Genomic DNA, 18,979 nt, shown 5'->3' with positions numbered 1-18,979 from the left:
TCTTGTTTACAATTATTAAGACTTTATTAATCAAAATAAAAAGAGAAAACATTAAGTTGGTCATCTGCATGAAAGGGTAAAGTCAGATAATCTTCCCTTATAAAGGTGACATGTAAAAGGAGGTTTTTACTCCTAAGACATTTGCACTATAATAGCTTTGAAATCTGTTCCTTTACCATCTTTCTGGATGCAGTTCACACTGGAATGCCCTTGGAGACACGCCTGTAAGGAGCTGGCCAGTTTGCTCTGCCTCCATCACTCTGACCCTGTTGGATTACATGTGTGTTTCCTGGCAGTGGGGTCCTCCGTTCTCCTTCTTTGCAGCAGTAGGTGTCCCAGGGGAGCTCCTAGCCTCGAGGTATTCCACAGCTCCATATGTCACCATGGACAGCACAAGCACAGACAGTAAAATGTACAGTTTGATGTAGGCTTGCAGCTTGGTGCTGTAACCAAAGGCGATGACAAATCCAAGGGATTCCCAGAGACGGTAATTTGCAAAGGCAGCCTCCTTGTGTTTCTCAAATAAAATGCCATAGAGTCCTGGAAGGAAGGAAGAAAGGAAGGAAAAACGTGTCTTGTGAAGATTAAATCTGCAAAGGGAATAAATAGAGCACAATGGGGAAGACAGGCACTCCCTCATAAATGTCAGAGAAAGGAAAATACAAGCCTTGTCTTAAAAAATTGTTGTGCTTCTTTGAATTGCAACAAGTAAAATAACAAAATAAACATGACAAAATAGAGAACACCAGAGAAAAAGGGAAGAACAAAAATACGAGGAAGGAAGAAAGGATGTGATCTATTGAAGTAAGAGGGCAGGACTTCTTTTTTCAAAGTATTAGCTACAAAAATCAAGGGGTTTATAATGATGAACAAGTAGGTAAGTAGAAAAAGGAGGCTTTGACATTGTAGAGTCTCCATATATAGCTATTGAGAAGCTTGTACCAAATCCTTACAGGCTTTCACAACATGGGCCCAGATTTAGTATGCAGAAAGATATGACTCCGAATAAATCAGGTTTTCAAATTTTCAGCTCCTGGATGGCTTAGCAACTAGAATATCCTCCTTGATGCACACAGAACTTCCAAGCATCAACTGGAAAACCTATTTGACATGGAGATACAGTTCAACTGATCATCCTAATGCAGTTGTGTTCACTGGAAAGCTGCCAATGAGTTCAGCCAGTTGCACACACACAGCTGGGATCCAGGGAGGGATTCCAGCCTCCAGGTGTGACTAGTGAAGCACACAGGGAAAGGGAAAGAGCTTGCTTTCCTCTGGGTGCTGAGCTAGCAGCAGGGGTGATAAAGAACAGGCATTTACTCTGACTCAGACATGGTGTACACAGAGGGAAGGAGAGGAATATAATGAACTTTGACCCTTTTCTCCACTGGTCTAACAACACATCTGTTTGAAATGTGTACACTCAGCCAAAAAGCAAAGAGGAATGTAAAGTTCTCTGAAAATCTGAGTAGACTCAACTACCCCTTCAGTTTTGTTAAGTAGGGGGAGACACTGTCTGTAAGAGAAAGCTTATGTATCCTGGTGACTGCAAGAGGACATTTACTGAGTTGTTTCAATTTAGACATGATGGAAAATCTGGACAAGTGCATCACAAGATGTACTTAGTTCATTAAAATGGCTGAGTGGAGTGTAGATATGATAGTCCTTCATGGTTTTGCCTAATAAATGAACAAGTACAGGCTGTCCATACTAATTTCCTGATATGCCCAGTATTATCTTCTGTAAAGATAAAAGTGAGTTAAATTTAATATAGGAAGGTTTCTGATGCCATGGCAGTTCTATGTCTAAAGATCCTGGTTTTCAGCTGGTACATATTTGCTATTTTGAAGCAAATTGACTGGATGAGCTTCAGCAGGACCTGCTGGGCTGAGTGAGTGGAGAGGCTGTTAGTTCTGAAATTTCACAGTTCACTTCCATGGAAATGATCCTGTTTTTTTGACACTGTTTTCCTACTCGTTCCCCTGGTACTAGTAGGCATGAGTATATAACAGGACTGCTGGAAACTATTTGAGTTTATATAAATAGGGGTTTATAAACTCTTTAGACTCATTTACATCCTTTCTAAAGACACAAATCAGCCTGGAAAGAACTCAGTTTTACTGTAGTCCACCTGATAATTCTGTTCTGCACATTTCTTATGCTCCACTTTTCATGTCCCAGGATGCAATTTTTGTCAGTGGACAATATCAGCATCTGTGCTCAAGTTAGATAAGAAAGGGCACTACATGCTCTGAAATGAAGGAGCTTCCATTGGAAAAAAGTGAGAGCATCCACACATGAACACAAACATGTCAGGAAAACTTTTAAAGGTGAAGTGACTCATCCACATATCCTCTAGGGGGAACTCGAGTATTAAATATCCACAGCAGCACAAAGCAAGCCAAGGAATGCCTTAAGTATGTGGCACTGTGCCATTTGTGCATTCACTGGTTAATCTTCTGAGGCCCAGGCAGCACTTGTGGGATCTCAGCCAAGGAAGGACCACAGGTCTTGTAAACCAGTGTTATTTTGGAGGTCTTATCTCACCTCTCAGTCTTTGATGCTGGGAATTTTTTATGTGATGCATATCTGTATAAAACTTTTGAAGGGGAGAAGACATTTAGTCCTACATGGGTATGTCAAACTGAGGATCCTATTCTGGGATGCAGCACTGTGGGGTAATGTCACTGCACCTCTCTGTTAAGGTTTCATGTCATCACTTGATGTTTCACTGTGACAATGTGACAAAGCAAACTTTGTGCAATTTTATAAATGGGAGCTGTGAAGCAGCTGAGTAAGGTACAGACAAAAAAAAAGACACTATGCAAGGAAAAAGAACATTTGGGTGTTTTCCAAGCTAACACAAATGTGAAATTTTCACAAGTATCTTGCAGTAATCTGAAAATGGAGATGACCTGGTACAGTGCTGTAAATAGAGATTAATCCTGTCACATAGCTGCACAGCTCACTCACCATCAAGTAAGCATGAAGCATTGTCCCCTGTCTTTGCCTCTTCTGGGAGTTTGGAAACTACACTCACTTCCCAGAACATTCCCCAATCTTAAGTCCTCTGTATTTACCCCTTTTTTCTCTAATGTGGGCCTCAGGTCCAATTTTGTCAGTCCTGCAGGGACCTTGCTGAAGAAACATGCTCCTCAAGGACATCTCAAATGCAAGTAAATCCTAGAAAAGAGGTTACAAAGCCCAGTTCTTTTCAGTGCTGTCCAAGAAAATTGGGCAAGAGGTGATGGGCATAAATTGAAATATATGAGTTTTCCTCTGAACATCAGGAATTTTTTTTTTACTGTGGGGGTGACTGAGCACTGTCATGGGTTGCCCAGAGAGGGTGCAGAGCCTTCTTCTCTGGAAAATATCAAAGGCTCCCTGGACATGGTCCTGAGGAAGTGGCTGTGCCTGGGTGGCCCTGCTTGAGCAAGGGGGTTGAACCATCTGAAATCCAGAGGTCCTTTCCAACCCTAACCCCACTGTGATTCTGAAAGAAGCACAGCATCTGAGGACAGGGCTTTCTGGATAGACAAAAGCAGGACAAAGGACAGGTCCTTTATCCCATGGAAGACTAAGATATGGTTCTCAAGAGTGTTAGGAAGAAGCTTGCAGAGCAGATAGACTGTGGCTGAAGAAGCAGGAAATTAATGAACATCTTTACTTAAGAGAGAGCAAATCCTCATTGATGTTCTCCTTCCATGACCCTGAGCATTATCAAGAGCACCGATGTAAAGTTTTTACCTAAGGCAGGAGAGTCTGGGTAAGGATGTGAGATGATGAGAGGGAGTTCCTTGATGTGTGTACTAGCTCTCCTCTAGGGGATCTGAGCTGGAGCTACTGGAGGGGCAGAGAAGATGCTGGCTGGTCACTCCCTTGTGTGTAGAGGCAGGGACTCTACATGAGCTTGAAAGGAGATCACTGTCAGTGCTAAGCTGCCATGTTTTCCATCTGGTTCTCCAGGAGGAACATGACACTTTATCTAGTGGGTGAGATCTTCTACTACTACTACTACTACTACTACTACTACTACTAATGTTGTTATTATTATTATTATTTAATAAAAGATCTTATACTCCTCTAGAATATTTATTCTGAATACTCATTACCATATTCTGCAGTATTCTTCTCTCTTCATCTTGGAAATATTGGTTCAATGATTATATTGCATTCTTACTCTCAACTTGTTCTATTTCTTCTGCTTTCCAATAATTTAACATATTTCTTTGAGATGCTGTCTTAAAGCAATTATCATTGTTATGCAGCATTGTTTCATAGATGCAAACATGCAGACTTTTATATCTCCAGAGAATACATTTCATTGTCACCAGGACTTACCATTAGTTTGGGTTTGCCAAACAGCATCAGATAGGCCCCAGAGAGCAGGGAACACAAAAAACACAGCAAGCTGCTTGGGATGAGGTTTCCACAGCAGTAGTGCTATTATACAGGCTGTGTTCGTGACTGTGGCTGTTGATTTAGAAAGAAATAAAGAAGAGAAATATAGGTGCAATTATAATCAGGACAGATTGTGGTAGATTACACTTTTTTATTCTACCCCCAACGAAAGCACAAGGCTATCTTAAAAATCTTTCTGGTTCATTGAGCTTTGTGCTGCCTGAGTTGATATCACATGAAACACAAGACAATGCAAGCCTTTGACAGTGCCCAGTTCATAATTCTGGGCAGTGACCTGACTGAGAGATCCTCAGTGCTGATATGGTTGTAGCCCAAAGGACATGAACCACTGAGTGGGAGAAGGAGCCTCTGAAAGGCTTGCAGTCACCATGTGAGGCATGTGGGAAGGGGCAGCAAACACCCTTCTGCTCTCCATGCCTTAAATGAGGTGTTCATTTAAGGCCAGAGGGGACAATTAAGGATTTCTAGAGGGTCTGGTGGCTTTGGGTCTTTCTTTTATAAAATGGTTTGTAAATGAGTCTCAGATTCTTCCCCCCACAGGTGCACATTCACGGGCTGAGTACAAAGACCACCAAACAGAATTCAGAGGTTCAGAGGTCTCTCCATTCCCCAAAACACTACAGTTTTGGGGAAATTTAATTGTTTATTGCTACTATTAGATGTTGTTTTGATTTTTTTTTTAAATCTAAATTTTATAGACTGAGACACACACCTAGATCAGACAGAAGAATCTTTGAGCTAATGACTGTAACACTAGGCACTCTAAATTTCTTCTTCCTTGTCCAGGTTTAAAATTTCCTGTGGAGAAAATGCTTAGAATGTCTTGATACATATTGATTTATTCAGTGATGTTTCTAATAATAAAAATTTTTGCATAGTGGAAATAAGGTGTTATTCCACTTCAGTATGCATAATGCATACAGAGGCACAAAAGAAATATTTCCTGGTATTTTTTTTATGCCTCCATGACTCTGTTACTTGTTAAAACAATGTTCTCTGGAGGGGAAGATGTTCTTAAACACACAAGTATTTTCTCAAGGCAACATGAAAATCACTGTCCCATACATAAGCCCTTAAGTCACTCCAGCCTGACACATGACTTTCTCCTATTTTCCTCCCCATAGAACAAGTAGTAAAAAGGACAGCTGGCCAACCTTTAAAAAGTTGCCTGAAATTTCACTCAAATTTCCAAGTTTGTAATTTCCTGAGACTCAGATCAACAGTGATTTGCTTTCACTCCATAAGGGTGAGGAGGTTTCAGCCCAGTAGAGAAATCCTTCTTATTAAAGTGCGAGTCTCAACATCTGCATTGTAAGGTCATTTGTCACTGACTGCATCAGAGCTATAAAGCATCAAAGCTATAGGGCACTTTCTACATATATGAAGTCCTGAAAAGCAGGCTGAACATCACCAGCAAAGTGAATCAAGGCAAAGACAGCAGTAAGTGCTTAACTGTGAGCTGAGCTGCCTCTCTTCTCATGAATGAGATTGACTTTGGTTTTTAGTTGGTAGCTGACAGCAAGCTATCCCTTTGTACATGCAAAGGGGGGAGTAGTGGATCTGATTACATGTGGTGATCAGCCATTCAAGAAATCTTTACCTACCTAGTGCAAAGAGAAATTTTCTACCCGTGAACTGGGAGATCTTTCCGAAGAGCAGAGAGCAGAGGGAATTTACAGCTGCAAAGCAGATCATCACGTAGCCAACGTACTGTATCCCCAGGGCACAGGTCACATATACCTGGAAGAGAAGGGAGAGTGGTGCCACATTTTCTTTGATGAAAATATACAGCTGAAGTTGAAGGATCTTAGCCTGAGGTTTGGTAAATAGCCAGCACGGACGAGACAAAAAGAGCAAGGACAGAGAGTTTGCTGACAAGTCCCTGGTGCATTGACATAGCTGGCCTTCAGCAGCAGCTTTCCTAATCCAGCTCCCAATCAGACTGATGCCATGCAAACAGAGGAAAAACAAGCACAACAAATCTGAGCACTGCTTTCTGTACAGATAAAGCTCCTGGAAGCAGCATTAGGAATTTTCTGCCCTTTCTGTCATGGACCAAAAGATGAAAATTGACAATTCAGACTATGGTCACTACAGAACAGCTTCCAAAAAATGAAGAGGACCTCTTCTATAAGAGCATGTAATCAGTGGAGGTTGTCATGGAGTGCCCCTTTCAATCCATTCCAACACAGCAACAAGTGCACCCTTCCATCTGATTTATATGCAAGGTTTGAAAGCCTTAAGCATGAAAAAAGCAGCTCAGGAAGGTTGCCCTCTTTCTTTGGGGGCTTTCTCAACAAATGCTGGGGAAACACATCTGCTGTGTGTCTAGGTTTGAAGAGAAGCTGGAGGAGCAGAGGTGGTTTTAATAATTTCAATCTGTCAGGGTCTGGACCCGTTGCATCAGTGGCTGGTGAGGGCTGTCAGCCAGCCATGCTGAGGACTTGCCCTCTTACCGTAAAGGTTGTCAAAATAAAATATCTGGAATGTGTGCTGACTTGCATTTATACAAGCTCTAGGGAAACCAGAAGAGGAAGGAAGATATAAAAGCTTTGCTGGCTTCTGGCTCTTCTCCCAGTTTGTTATTTACAACAAGGTGAAGAGTTTGAACCTGTAGCTCTCTGCTGTGGCCTCCACTGGTGAGTGAAGCTCTCTACTGCATTCTTTCAGAGTCTGTTCCAAGGGACATATTTACTGCTGTTTGAAAATGTCACTGAGAGTTCATTCACGGAGAAGTGAGCAGTAATTTTGCAATCTACAAATCATCATTAAAAACAACTTCATTTGACAAGTAAATATAGATCAGATGAAATAGTAAGACGCAACGGCACAAAAAAAAAATCAGACAGAAATAGATTTTCATTTACATCCACACCTTTGTGTAGTCACCAGAAAGAAATCCCTGTTCAAACCCACTGTACATTGTCAGAGGGATTAGAAGACACTGCCTTTTATCTTTTAGATGCCGGAAAGTTGCTAGGAACGTAGACCAAAAGGATGGTGCCTCTAGTTTTTCTTTCTCAGTCTCTGCTTGGTCAGATTTGATCTGGTCCAGAAATATAATAACCAGCAACACAGCTAGCACACCACTAGCTGAAAAAAACAAAACAAAACAAAACAAAACAAAAAGTTCATGAAAAACTGAGGAATGCTGAAAGAATGATGGGAAGTCGCTTGCTGCTGTTATTGTTCTGACTTGGTGCTTAACTCTCCATGGGATATTTTGGCAGCTGCCTCTGACTCCACGTCAGTGTAAAGGCCGTTTCTGAATAAACAAGAAGGCCTGATCTACGTTCACATCTTCTGCATGCAGCTGTGCCCCACACCCCTCAGCCTGCTGTGGCAGCCGCAGAGGGCGATGCTCAGCCTCCCAGGGCAGCCCGGGGCACAGGGCTGGGAGCCCGCAGGCAGCTCCCTCGGGAGCCATCAGAAGCCTCTCAGTCAACAAGACACAGGAGGATTCACTTCCAGTGCCAAGGTTTTCATGGCTAGAAGGGCTCTTCTTTCTGATACATGGAAAGAAAAATAAATGCTGTCATGAAACCCACTATATGTTGTGCCTCTTTTTTTTTTTTTTTTTTTTTTTTTTTCAGGTCAGAGCCGTGCTTTGAGTATGGAATATGTGCTGTTTTGAAGATGATAGTGAGCAGCTCTGGCTAACTTGAAAGATGGAAGTTACATCCTTAAACCTATAATTTCCTAGCAGAAGCAGCATATAAAACAATATATAGAGTAGTTGATCAGAAAATGATCATGCATGTATCAGTCTAGATTTGTTGCTTCTGTAGTGAATCAAAGCAATTTTTTTCATGTTATCAAGAAAATAACCATATCTGATAATATATATGAGACTGATGGCTTCATTATGGATGCAGAGCATGATAATGTTTCCTCACTTATGCTGACTAGAATTCCATCCATGGAAAGAACTACAGTTCAGAGTAAGATGAGAACCAGGCACCTTCTTTCCATCCACTTTGCTGGTTTAATGTGCTCCTATGTTATGTGTATGGATATTGTCTCTCTTGTGAACTTTTAATATCCAAGATTTACAATAAATTGCCTAATTTTTCATTACTTATTATTTTTCATCCATGTCTCCAAGAATTTCTTGAGTGTCCTGGTTCCAAGTCATTATTGGTTCTGTTTATTAGTACTTATGACGTAATTGCTGGGCTTAAATGGATGAGAATATGACATCCACATTTTCAGAAGAAATATATATATAACTAATATGTTAAATGAATCAAGAGCAATTAGAGGAGAAAATGGCATGGCTTCATGGTTGGTATGAACATAAATAGAAACTTTCACAGTCCTTGAGAAAGTAAAACAGCAGAAGAATTATCAATTATTGTCTCCACCCAAGCTGGGCAAAATAAGTACTCAGCCACCAAAGAGAGGACACATTTGAAAAATATCTGTGAATAAAATATTTAGCCATTTACTTTCCCTCGAGGTAAGAAAAGACATCTCTTTTATTAAGAGCTTAAAGAAAAACAAAACCCCACTGACACAGGGTCAGGAGACAGCAGGGTTGCATCCACTTTGCATTCACAAAGCCTAAGGAAATGCTGTATATGTTAGTCATCAAATTTAAATTTAAACTTTACAGACAAACATGCCTTCAGCAGAAAGTCATCAGCTCCAGTACATTCTGTGAGGAGAGTAGGGGAATATTTTTTACACTTTCCCACCAATTAGGAATGGAGGCTGGGGACAGAGGAAGGGTTTTCTGCCATGTCCTTGTGCACTGGGCAGAGAGCTGGCTCTGCCTGGATCTCATACACTGTTGGAGTGTTTGGCAAATTCTGTGCTTCTGTCTCAGCACAGAAAGTGCATCTATGTTCAGAGACTGCAAACATATTTGACAGAGCTAAGGTGCACATTGTCTTGCCAGATACTTTCCTTTATCCAGAGAATAAGTTCTTTTGAGCAGGATGCTTTTTGGAACTTTCCTCACTCAGTGAATCCTTGCACATCTATTTTTTCTTTTAATGGCTATAGTTTCCCTGTCTTTAATTCTATTCTAGCCTTGTGCAAGGAAGGTCTATAGCAGCTGTAGTTACTAAATGGGAGGTATGTCAATTTGCCTGGCTGAATTTTGGTCATGATACTGGGCTTCAGCTTCATTCAAGGTGATAAATATAAGGAATATCTTTCTCCTTTAGATAAAAATGATACAGCTTTGCATAAAGCATTAGAACTATTTAGGAAGGAGTTGTTTATAGCTCTCATGCATCTTATTCTTCTTTAGCAAATTGTATTGAAGGAGAAAGTCAGAAACTTAATCTGCAAAGCCATGCTAGCTTCCACAGGAACTGGGCTCTCCATCAGTGATACTGATAAAAGATTGTGTGGATTACTCACCAGTATAGACCCCCAGCAGTGTGTAGATTAAAGAGTTGGAGGGCTTTGTTGAGCCAGTGGTGTTAGTGGTATCAGTCAGGCAGTTGTATGCTCCACAGCATTCCAGGTCTTCTTCTGAGATATTCACTAATTAAGAACCAAAAGAAGGGCAGGTCAGTGGAGAGATCAGGTAAATCCACACTATGTGTGAGGATATAAGGGTATAAGGATATAAGGGTATAAGGGTGTAAGGATATAAGGGTATAAGGGTGTAAGGATATAAGGAATCCAGTGCTTAGTGATTGGTCCTGGTTTCCAGTCTTTCCTGATTAGAGATATTTAAGTTTAGAATTCCAGTTTAACACAAAAAAAATTTGGTTTAAGAGAAACCAAAAAGAGACTGAACACTGAATTAATGGTTACATGAGAATAGGGTCTAAAGTTTGAGGCTGAAATCTGAATCTAAGCTCAATTTGGACTATTCAAAATTTGAGTGTATATTTTTACCTATTAATCATAGTACCTCATGAGACAGGTCTCTAAGTTTACCCCAGTAATGGGCTGAAGAACTTTGGTTCTTACAGCCATCCTGCATTTTCCCTCTCCAGATAATTTCTGTATAAGTTATAGGAACAGAAAGCACCTCAAGACATCCTTCTTTTTTTTTTTTTTTTTTTTTTTTTCTTTAATGAATTGAATTTATGATCACTCAGTATCACAATCTCCTGCTTTTCCTGACATTATGATTTTACTACTGCCTTTATAACTTTCTAAGAACACACTGGAAGCTAACAGCTCAGCAGGGTTTGGAGTAAGACCTTTGCTTTGTGCAGTCCTGTCCTTGCTGTACACAAATACCCACACACACTGTGTTACCAGCACACTGTGCTCACTTCTTCCAGCACCCTTTTGGTAAAGAATAAATGCTAACCCAAAGTGGAAGTCTGAATGAACTGTCTACTGGAGGAGGATGATCCAAACCCCACACAATAATTTTAGTGCTTTCACTTCAGAATTTGTCTCTGGTCCAAGCACAATAAAGGGCAATACAGCTGTACCTTGGCTGATTCCTTAAAGAAGAGTTGATCTGTAATTTTTCAATTAAGGTTATTGTGTAACTACTTTTAGTGTGTTTTTCCTCATTGCTTCCAATCAAAGCTGCTGTGATGTGAATCAGCTGTCTAACCAGCTTCATAAACAGCTTTAGGTTCAACATAAGATAAAATGTAGTAATGTAGAGAAAATCATTACCTTATTATAGCCACTGGCTACCACTACAGACCTTCAGCAAAAAATGAGCAAACAGACCTTCAGCAAAATTGCCATATGCAAAAGCTGAGTCACATGAGTGAAGTGTGGAAGTGTGTAAAACAAGTTTTTATCAGTTCCTGCATCATCTGAAGATGAAGCCACACATGCAATTAGTTATATACAAGCTGCAAGGCAGAGTTTGCACTGTTTCTCTTGAATTAAAACTGCAATACTGATGAGTGAGGAAGGATGACTCTCTTAATTTGCACTGATTATTGTCCTCACTTGTGGAATTACCATATGATGTAACTTCTTGCTGTGTCTGGATGCAGTGATGCAGACAATACTTCTAGAGTAGGTATGTCTGAATTTTATGCATTTTGATTCTCCAGATACATGCTGTATCTTTCCTGCTGCTTGGTGAAATGATACATCTTAAGTACATGAAAACATGAATGGATGCCTTTGCACAAGTCACAGAGGAGAGAAAAATAATTGCCTGACTGGAGATTCTTACCCCCTTGCCCCTCCAAAAAAGTCCCTCTGATTAAAGATGTGTGTCCCTGAGAAGACAGAGTAGAGAAACTCCTAAATGCTCATCACTGTTGTGAAGATGTACAAGGCCTTTGGCTTTGAGAGCCATTCACAGGAACACAACATTTTCTGAAATTCTATGTAATAGATAAAAAAATAAGAGCATCTTTAAAATTTGGAGGAACATCCTCAAAAGTAAAGCTAGGAAGAGATTTGCAGGACCAAAAAAAAAATAGTGTTTTGTTTTTCTCGTTAAATTTATGTGTGCTGTGAGGCAGAGGACAGTCAAATGGTTGCAGTCTGCACCACCACCTCTGCCCTGCAAGTGAAATCAGAACAGACAGTCCCTCCTGAGATACCATGTGGCTCTGGGATCAGGTCAGCAGGGCTCCACTGCACCTGAAAAGCTCTGCCATTAAAGCATTCTGCTTTAATGGTGCTTAGGTTTAAAAGAAGTATGATTCTACACAAGTAGAATCCCACATCCCACCTTGTGACCACTTCTTTGCCATAAATTCAAAGATTCAAAGATTAAAACCTGATGCCAACTTCCTGACATTCAGCTTTAACCTAGTAGGTATTTCAGAACTGTTCAGAGGACATGCTCTGAACTGAGACAGGAAAGAGGTAAATTCTTGCTACTCATAGTTGCAGTGTACATGGAAAGCTCTCTCCATGTCTGGAGAACAACCCTGCTCTGATTTTGACAGGATGAGGAATGTACAGGAGACTGCAATGATAAGACACCACAGCATTTCAAATCTCCAAGGTGGCATCCAAATATTAATTTATCTTCAGAACTACCCTTGTAAAATTGACACCAATTACATGCATGGGAAATGAGGGCAACTGCTGCTGAGTGATTTCTTCAAGCTACATTGGCATCTGCTGTCTGAGCCTGAAATACAGCAGAGGAGCCCTGGCACATGGGCTCCTGCCAACAGCCACTGCTGTTTCTTCTTGACAGTTCTGTAGAGCAGTCATTTTCAGCAAGCACCAGCAACCAGTCTGGCTCACCTTGAATGCTCAACAGCAAACTAACCCAATGCTACAAGCTTTGCAAAAAGGCTGCTTCAGTATTTTGCCTTTTGTTTTAATCCACTTTTAATAGAAGTCAGATGTGAAGGACTGTCACTTCCTGCAGATTATCTATGCTTTGCAATACAAGGGTAAAATTCAAACAGAATGCATCAGAGTTCTATTTTTTAGCTATTTGTCTGAAATCTCTTTATGGTTGATTTTTGATAGAAAATAGGCATTTCCAGAGAAAAAAATTATCTATTTCAGACATCAATCCTCAGATGAGCTAACTCTCATCTGAAGTGCCTGTTTCCACTGACTATGACAGCTCAGCTGCAGAAATCTACCTCTTATCTAGAACTAGTTGATGTTTATAGAAAGAAGTGCCAAAATTTTAAATACATATTACCTTTGGTGGAAGACTGGCTAAGTATCAAGGATGAGATAAGATTTCCCCAGATGCCAGAAGACTGAAACACCAGAAAGAAGACCCCAAAGTACTGGTTGATAATGTCTTTTGCATTTTTTCCTGCTTTCTCAGCATATGAAGTGCCAGCAATGGTGAGGTAAGTGCATTTGGCAGACCAGAGTGGTGCTCCTCCTAAGCCCAGGATCACAGAGGTAGGGATTAGTGTGTACCTGCCAAAGAACACTTTATTTAGCATTGTTACCATTAGCATAATAATCATTTGCCCAAAGATCCAGAGGCAAAAATAGACATCAAAGAAATAGATTTATCCTTTTTATGATACAATAAATCTGCTACATGGATCAAGAAAGAGCCAGCCTTGTAGATTTAGGTGTGCAAACACATGCACCTCTGTGCAGAAACTAGGGTTAAGCCAGGATGGCTAGGTCTGTGCTCATGTTCCTTAACTTCTCATAACTGAGAATCAAACTGATTACTCTTCTCCCAGAGCTACTTGCTGGAAGATAGCCTTCCCTTCAACTTTATCAAAAACTGCTTTTGACTTTTCAGTGAAACTTCTGATTTATTTTTTTTTTCCCCAAAGGAGGATTTTTGCTACAAACATGAGTTAAAGAAGCAGCTTCAGGTGAGTAAATGGATGTATTCATTCTGACTCTTTGCACATTTTCACCTCTCTGGTCCACCTAGTTCATCTATCTCAGTTTGTTGCAAGCAGCACCTTTTGCATCCAACTTTCTGACCTGCAACACAGAGTTGGAGTAGGAATGGAGAAGAAAAAAGAACTTTGCCCTTACTTATTTAGTTTGAACACAGCAGAGAGGGTTAAAGTATTTAAATCATACCAGCTAGCATAGAAGTTCCCTAAGGAGAAGGCAATGTAGCAGCACATAGAGATGGCAATGGTCCACTTGCAGCCCAGCTTCTTGATGAGGATTGGAGGGAGGAACATGGAGGATAGGATGAGTGCAGCATACAGAACACTTAGGGAAGCAACACCCAGGCCTTCTTCTGAGTTGAGACTGCTCTGCAGAGACAAAAAATTGAGACAAATTTTTATCACAGTTAAAAATTACTATGGTATAGGGAGAGAAGCTTCAGGCAGAAATAGAGAGACAGCATCTCTGACTGGGTATTACTGTCTCATTTCCCTAAGACAGCCTTATTATGGACTTGGAATATTTCCTCAAAATGATGTATCATTTTTGAAAACATGATACAAAACCAGGCAAGGATTGCTCAGATTCAAAGCTTTGGCAAGTAATTCTTTAGATTATTTGATGTTCTTTTTTTTGAGTTTCTCTTTGAAATCAAGCTGAATGAAGGATAACCTCTTTTCTTGGCCTTCATTTGTTGTCTCAGGCAGGAATATTCTCAGATGTGCATTGCAAGGGCTGGCATAGCCATAGTGGGAGATTCTTTGCTTTAAACTATGGGTCTGATAATTTCTAAGATTTTCAGAGGCCAAGGTCCAAATATCCTGGTGGGCTCACAGTGGCCCTTTGTAATTGGAAGTAATTGATTCACTCACATTTTCACAAAGAAGGAATAATATTTTACTGATCTGACAAGGTTTTATAATTTTATGCTCAAAATAGTTCTCCTCTTGTCTTGGTGCTCTGAAAATTGAAATGACAAGATCAGTTTGGGACACCTGGACAAGCTTGAAAAATGGGTCTGTGCAAACCTAAAGAGGTTCAACAAGTCCTGATTCAAGGTGATACACCTGGGTCAGGGCAATCCCAGAGAGGAGTAGACTGGGAGAAGAACTTATTGAGAGCAGCCCTGAAGGGGAGGACTTGATAATTCTGTGGATGAAAAGCTGGAGAAGAGCAATAATGCATGCTCACAGCCCAGAAGGCCAGTCTGGTGCATCCTGGGCTGCATCAAAGTAAGTGTGACCAGCAGGGCAAGGGAAGTGATTCTCCCTCTTCCCTCTGCTCTGGTGAGTCCCCATCTGAAGCACTGCATCCAGTTCTGGGATGCACAGGAAGGACATGCACCTGTAGGAGAGGAGGGTCATGGAGATGATCAGAGGGATGGACCACCTCTCCTAGACAGGCTGAGAGGTGGGATTGTTCAGCAAGGAGAGAAGAAGTCTCCAGGAACACCTCATTTCAGCCTTATGGTATTCAAAGGGCACAGTAAAAAGTGGGGATGTGATTTTTCACAAGGGCAGATAGTGACAGCCTAGAAAGGGCAACAGTTTTAAACTAAAAAAGAGATTTAGGGTAAATATTAGAAAGAAAATCTTAACTGTGAGGGTAATGAGGCATTGGAACAGGTTGCCCAGAGGGTTTGTGGATACTCCATCCCTGGAGATGTTCAAGCCCAGGCTGGATGGGGATTTGAGCAGCCTGGTCCAGTGGAAGATGTCCTTGCCCACAGCAGAGGGTTGGAACAAGATGATCTTTAAGGTCCTTTCCAAGCAAGCCATTCTGCAATTCTGTGCTGCTTAGCAATGTTTTCCTGATTGCTCTGATTAATAGGTGATATGGTTCAGTGTGATTTTGGAAGGGGGACTGGATGCTGAGGGGGAGGCACTGGAGAGTGATGTAGGGAAATTAAGCTGTTTATGGCTTCATGGAACACTTTCCAAACCTGCAGTGGCTGAGAGTCTGGCCATGTAGGACCATGGTGGCAGTCATGCAGCACACCTGGAGACAAACAGGTACCAGGACAGCGAGGTGAGGACAGTCTCTGTCAGTGCAGTGTCAAGGTGTTTGAGAATTGGAGTGGTTGTTTTGTAAATAGGCAAAGAGGCTTCCTGATCTCAGAGGTCTTATTTGTGAAATATCACACGCCTGAAGCTGCAATTTCCAAAAATTAGAAGCCAGGCTTCCAAAATCATATGGTTTTTACTCTCTGGGTTTGTTTTTTTTTTTTTTTTGTTAGTTGTCTGGGTTTTGATTTGGTTTGGTTTTGGTGGGGTTTTTTTGGAGGCGGGGGGCTTCTGGGTGACGGAATATTGAAATTAATTATGAAATTTTTTAACACTGCAGCACTTACAGGCTCCCAGATTCACAGAATATTCAGGGTTGGAAGGGATCCACAGGATCATCAAGTCCACCTCTTAAGTAAATGGCCTGTATGGGCACTGAACCCACAACCTTGGTGTCATTAACACCATGCTCTAACCAGCCCTTTCAGATGGTGGGACTGACTTGCAGCTTCTAGGGTTTATTTTCCCCTGCCTCATTAGTCTCCCCAACTCATAATATCTCCATCTAGTTTTGGGACTGTTTTTGCAGAGCAGTCCTGAGTTCAGAATCTGACTCTGCCAGCAAAGAAAAGCTGTTCAAGTAGAGAAGAGAGATGTATGGAACAAGGCACCTCCTCCTGAAATGAGGTCAACTCCTTGTTACTGCAAACAAATTCATCACGTTATGTATCAAGTTCCACCTTTAAGGTGTACAGATTCTCACTCCAGTGGGAAAATTCAATCCAGTTGACAATGATCATATGTTAATATCCTTCCTAAAGTTACTCGTTGATGTCTATCAGCCATTAGACCAGCAGAGCCTTCTAGGCTGAGAAATTTCTCCCTGTGTTTATCTACTCAGAAGCTTTCATAGACAGAAACAATAACCCTCAGTGTTTTATTTTGGATAAACAAGTGAGCTCTAACAGTAACCTGAGTATTCAAGTCATTCTAGAAACCCATCTCTTCTACTGTGTTTTAAAATGTCAATGCCAGTGCAAGCCACAACTGCCTTATTAAAAAAATCATGTTTTTTACTATTATGTTATATCATGATCCTAGAAATTACTGTATTATTTTATACTTACATTATTTTATGGTTTGGGCATAATTTTAAATTATTTTGTATTATTATAAAATCATAGCAATTTAGAAATATTTTAAAAATAGCCCTTTCCAGAAACTGAATGTATTTTCCATTTTGCAGTATCTTCTTTTGAGAAAAGTCATCTCAGGTTAATTCTGTTTCTGTTTCCATTGAAACTAGTTTTGTGGATCTAAAGTAGCAGCATGACACAAGTATGTGAGCTATTTGAGAGATACTAGGATAAAAGATTTAGTAAATGCTGTGGATCTGGGTGAGGAATATTAACCTGCAGCAAGTTAATATCCTAACCCACCTCATTAAAAATACTATGCATGCCTTCCTCACAGAGACCATGGAAAGACTGATGTGTTTCACACTACCAGTTGGCCTGGTGCCCTTCCAGACCAACCATCCTGATAACCAATGGGAGATGCCCCACTTACCTGAAGACTCTGGAGTCCTCCATAAGCAGTAAAGAGAAGCAAAAATCCGAAAGAAATGACCAAAACATTCTTAAGATTCCTTTCCATGTTGATTCATAGAAGACAAAAGGTCTGCTGGTAGGCAAAGCTGATCCAATTATTCCAGGGGATGATTTGAGTTGGAGAAAAACAGCTTATGCCTTGTTGGAAAAGGTCACTTTTTTCTGTGTTTGTAAAGAAGAGAGTTGTTAATTATTTGAAGACTGGCCAGTGAACTTTACTTTTAGTAGTACTGAAAGCTTCTTATGGAATTGTTACTCATTCACCTGTTGTGACTTGGGCAATAGCCAGCAGTCCTAAGGGCATCTATCATGTTTTATTAGAGAGGTATATAAGTCTCTGCAATATTTGCACCTGTTTGAGTATTGAAGCCATATATTATATTGCTCTCTGCAATGATCAGCACAGAAGAAAAAAATTGCAAGCTGTGAAATCACTTTCTGTCATAAAGATACACAAAGGACAAAAAGGACACAAATATCCACAAAGGACAAAGATTAAACACTATACTGAAACCTACATCAGGCCTATTGCTTAACTGTGGTTACAAAAGTGTGCTAGGAAATGAGATTGTGCTGCAGCTCTGTCTGCATACACCAGCTCCATACCTGCAGCACAGAATCTCAAGGCTGCTGGATGCTTGACAAGTGGAACAGCCTTTATTCATGAGGAATCTTGGGGCTTTCATCCCTCAAGCTTACCAAGTCATACCCATGGTAGTGTTTTTTCCCAGTCAGAAGCCAAAAAAAGAAAGGTGGATTGAGCATATAACTGAAAAAGCAAGTTCCTCTCCCCTTCTCTGGCCCTAAGACTGGCAGGGTGAACTTCCTGCATCTGTGGCAGAGGAGGAATTTGAACCTGGGAGCAAAGTTGAATCAAAAACTGTCCATGCTCTGATGTAAACAGGTCTGTAGGGTGTCCACAGAGTCCATTGGGAATGCATAGCTAAGACTTAGTCTAAATCCCACTAGATGGCACAATTTTGCTTCCCATGGGGACATTCACAGGTGATGGAAGGAAGCTCTAAAGCATAAATTCATTTAAAACATTTAAGAGGTCACAGCCAGTTTCTGCTTTGGAAAACATTGCATTATCTGCCTTTTCATTTTATTCTTTTGTCTTATAATCTTGAATGAAATAACGCAGAAAACATAATCTTTTAATTCTCTGTTGTTGCTGGTACTTCTATGTTGCAAGTCTAGATAGTGGCTTTTTATTTTACAGGCTACTGTGCTCAGCATGCAGAGTCCTTGAATGAGATCACAATGCTGCTCTTGTTTGGTAGTGTTTGTAAGCCTCTGCAAGGAGCTAAGACCAAACTGGTGGTACTTTCCCCCATCTTTTCAGGTTTAGGGATCCTTGCAACTTTCACATGACAATATTTCAGAAAAAATTTACACCTGGTGATAACATGCTTGTTTCTGTTTTGGACCCATTAGAAAAAGTCTGCAGAAGTCTAGGACTTTGCAGTCGCAGGTCTAAAACAGCTGAAAAAAAAAATATTGATAATAAAATATGTAAGAATAATGCTTACCCTAAACAAAAGGACAATTAACATCCACTCCAGCACAGGTAAGAACCAGGAATAGTGCAAAGAGCACTATTTATTTTAGTTCTCTTTGTTGACATTAGCAGTAATAACAAGAAAGCTTAAAAATTCAGCATTAACTGGACACTATTTTTAAAATGCAGTGTTGGACAGGTTA

General features: G+C 40.6%; 1 protein-coding gene across 1 annotated transcript; it reads right to left on the bottom strand.

Moving 5' to 3' along the window:
- On the bottom strand, window positions 1-17,485 carry UNC93A (unc-93 homolog A). Its single transcript, XM_056488515.1, has 8 exons — window positions 17,235-17,485; window positions 13,849-14,030; window positions 12,986-13,215; window positions 9,793-9,918; window positions 7,298-7,515; window positions 6,027-6,162; window positions 4,342-4,473; window positions 1-540 (listed from the first exon to the last, which is right to left on the bottom strand). Exons 1-8 carry the CDS (start codon window positions 17,319-17,321, stop codon window positions 275-277), a joined length of 1,377 nt encoding a protein of 458 aa, XP_056344490.1. The 5' UTR covers window positions 17,322-17,485; the 3' UTR covers window positions 1-274.
- Between the last annotated feature and the right edge of the window lie 1,494 nt (window positions 17,486-18,979).

Source organism: Oenanthe melanoleuca, chromosome 3 (genome assembly GCF_029582105.1).
Source record: "Oenanthe melanoleuca isolate GR-GAL-2019-014 chromosome 3, OMel1.0, whole genome shotgun sequence".
Classification (NCBI taxonomy): domain Eukaryota; kingdom Metazoa; phylum Chordata; class Aves; order Passeriformes; family Muscicapidae; genus Oenanthe; species Oenanthe melanoleuca.
Note: the sequence above shows the minus strand (reverse complement) of the source record. Positions and strands in the feature narration are given on the sequence as shown.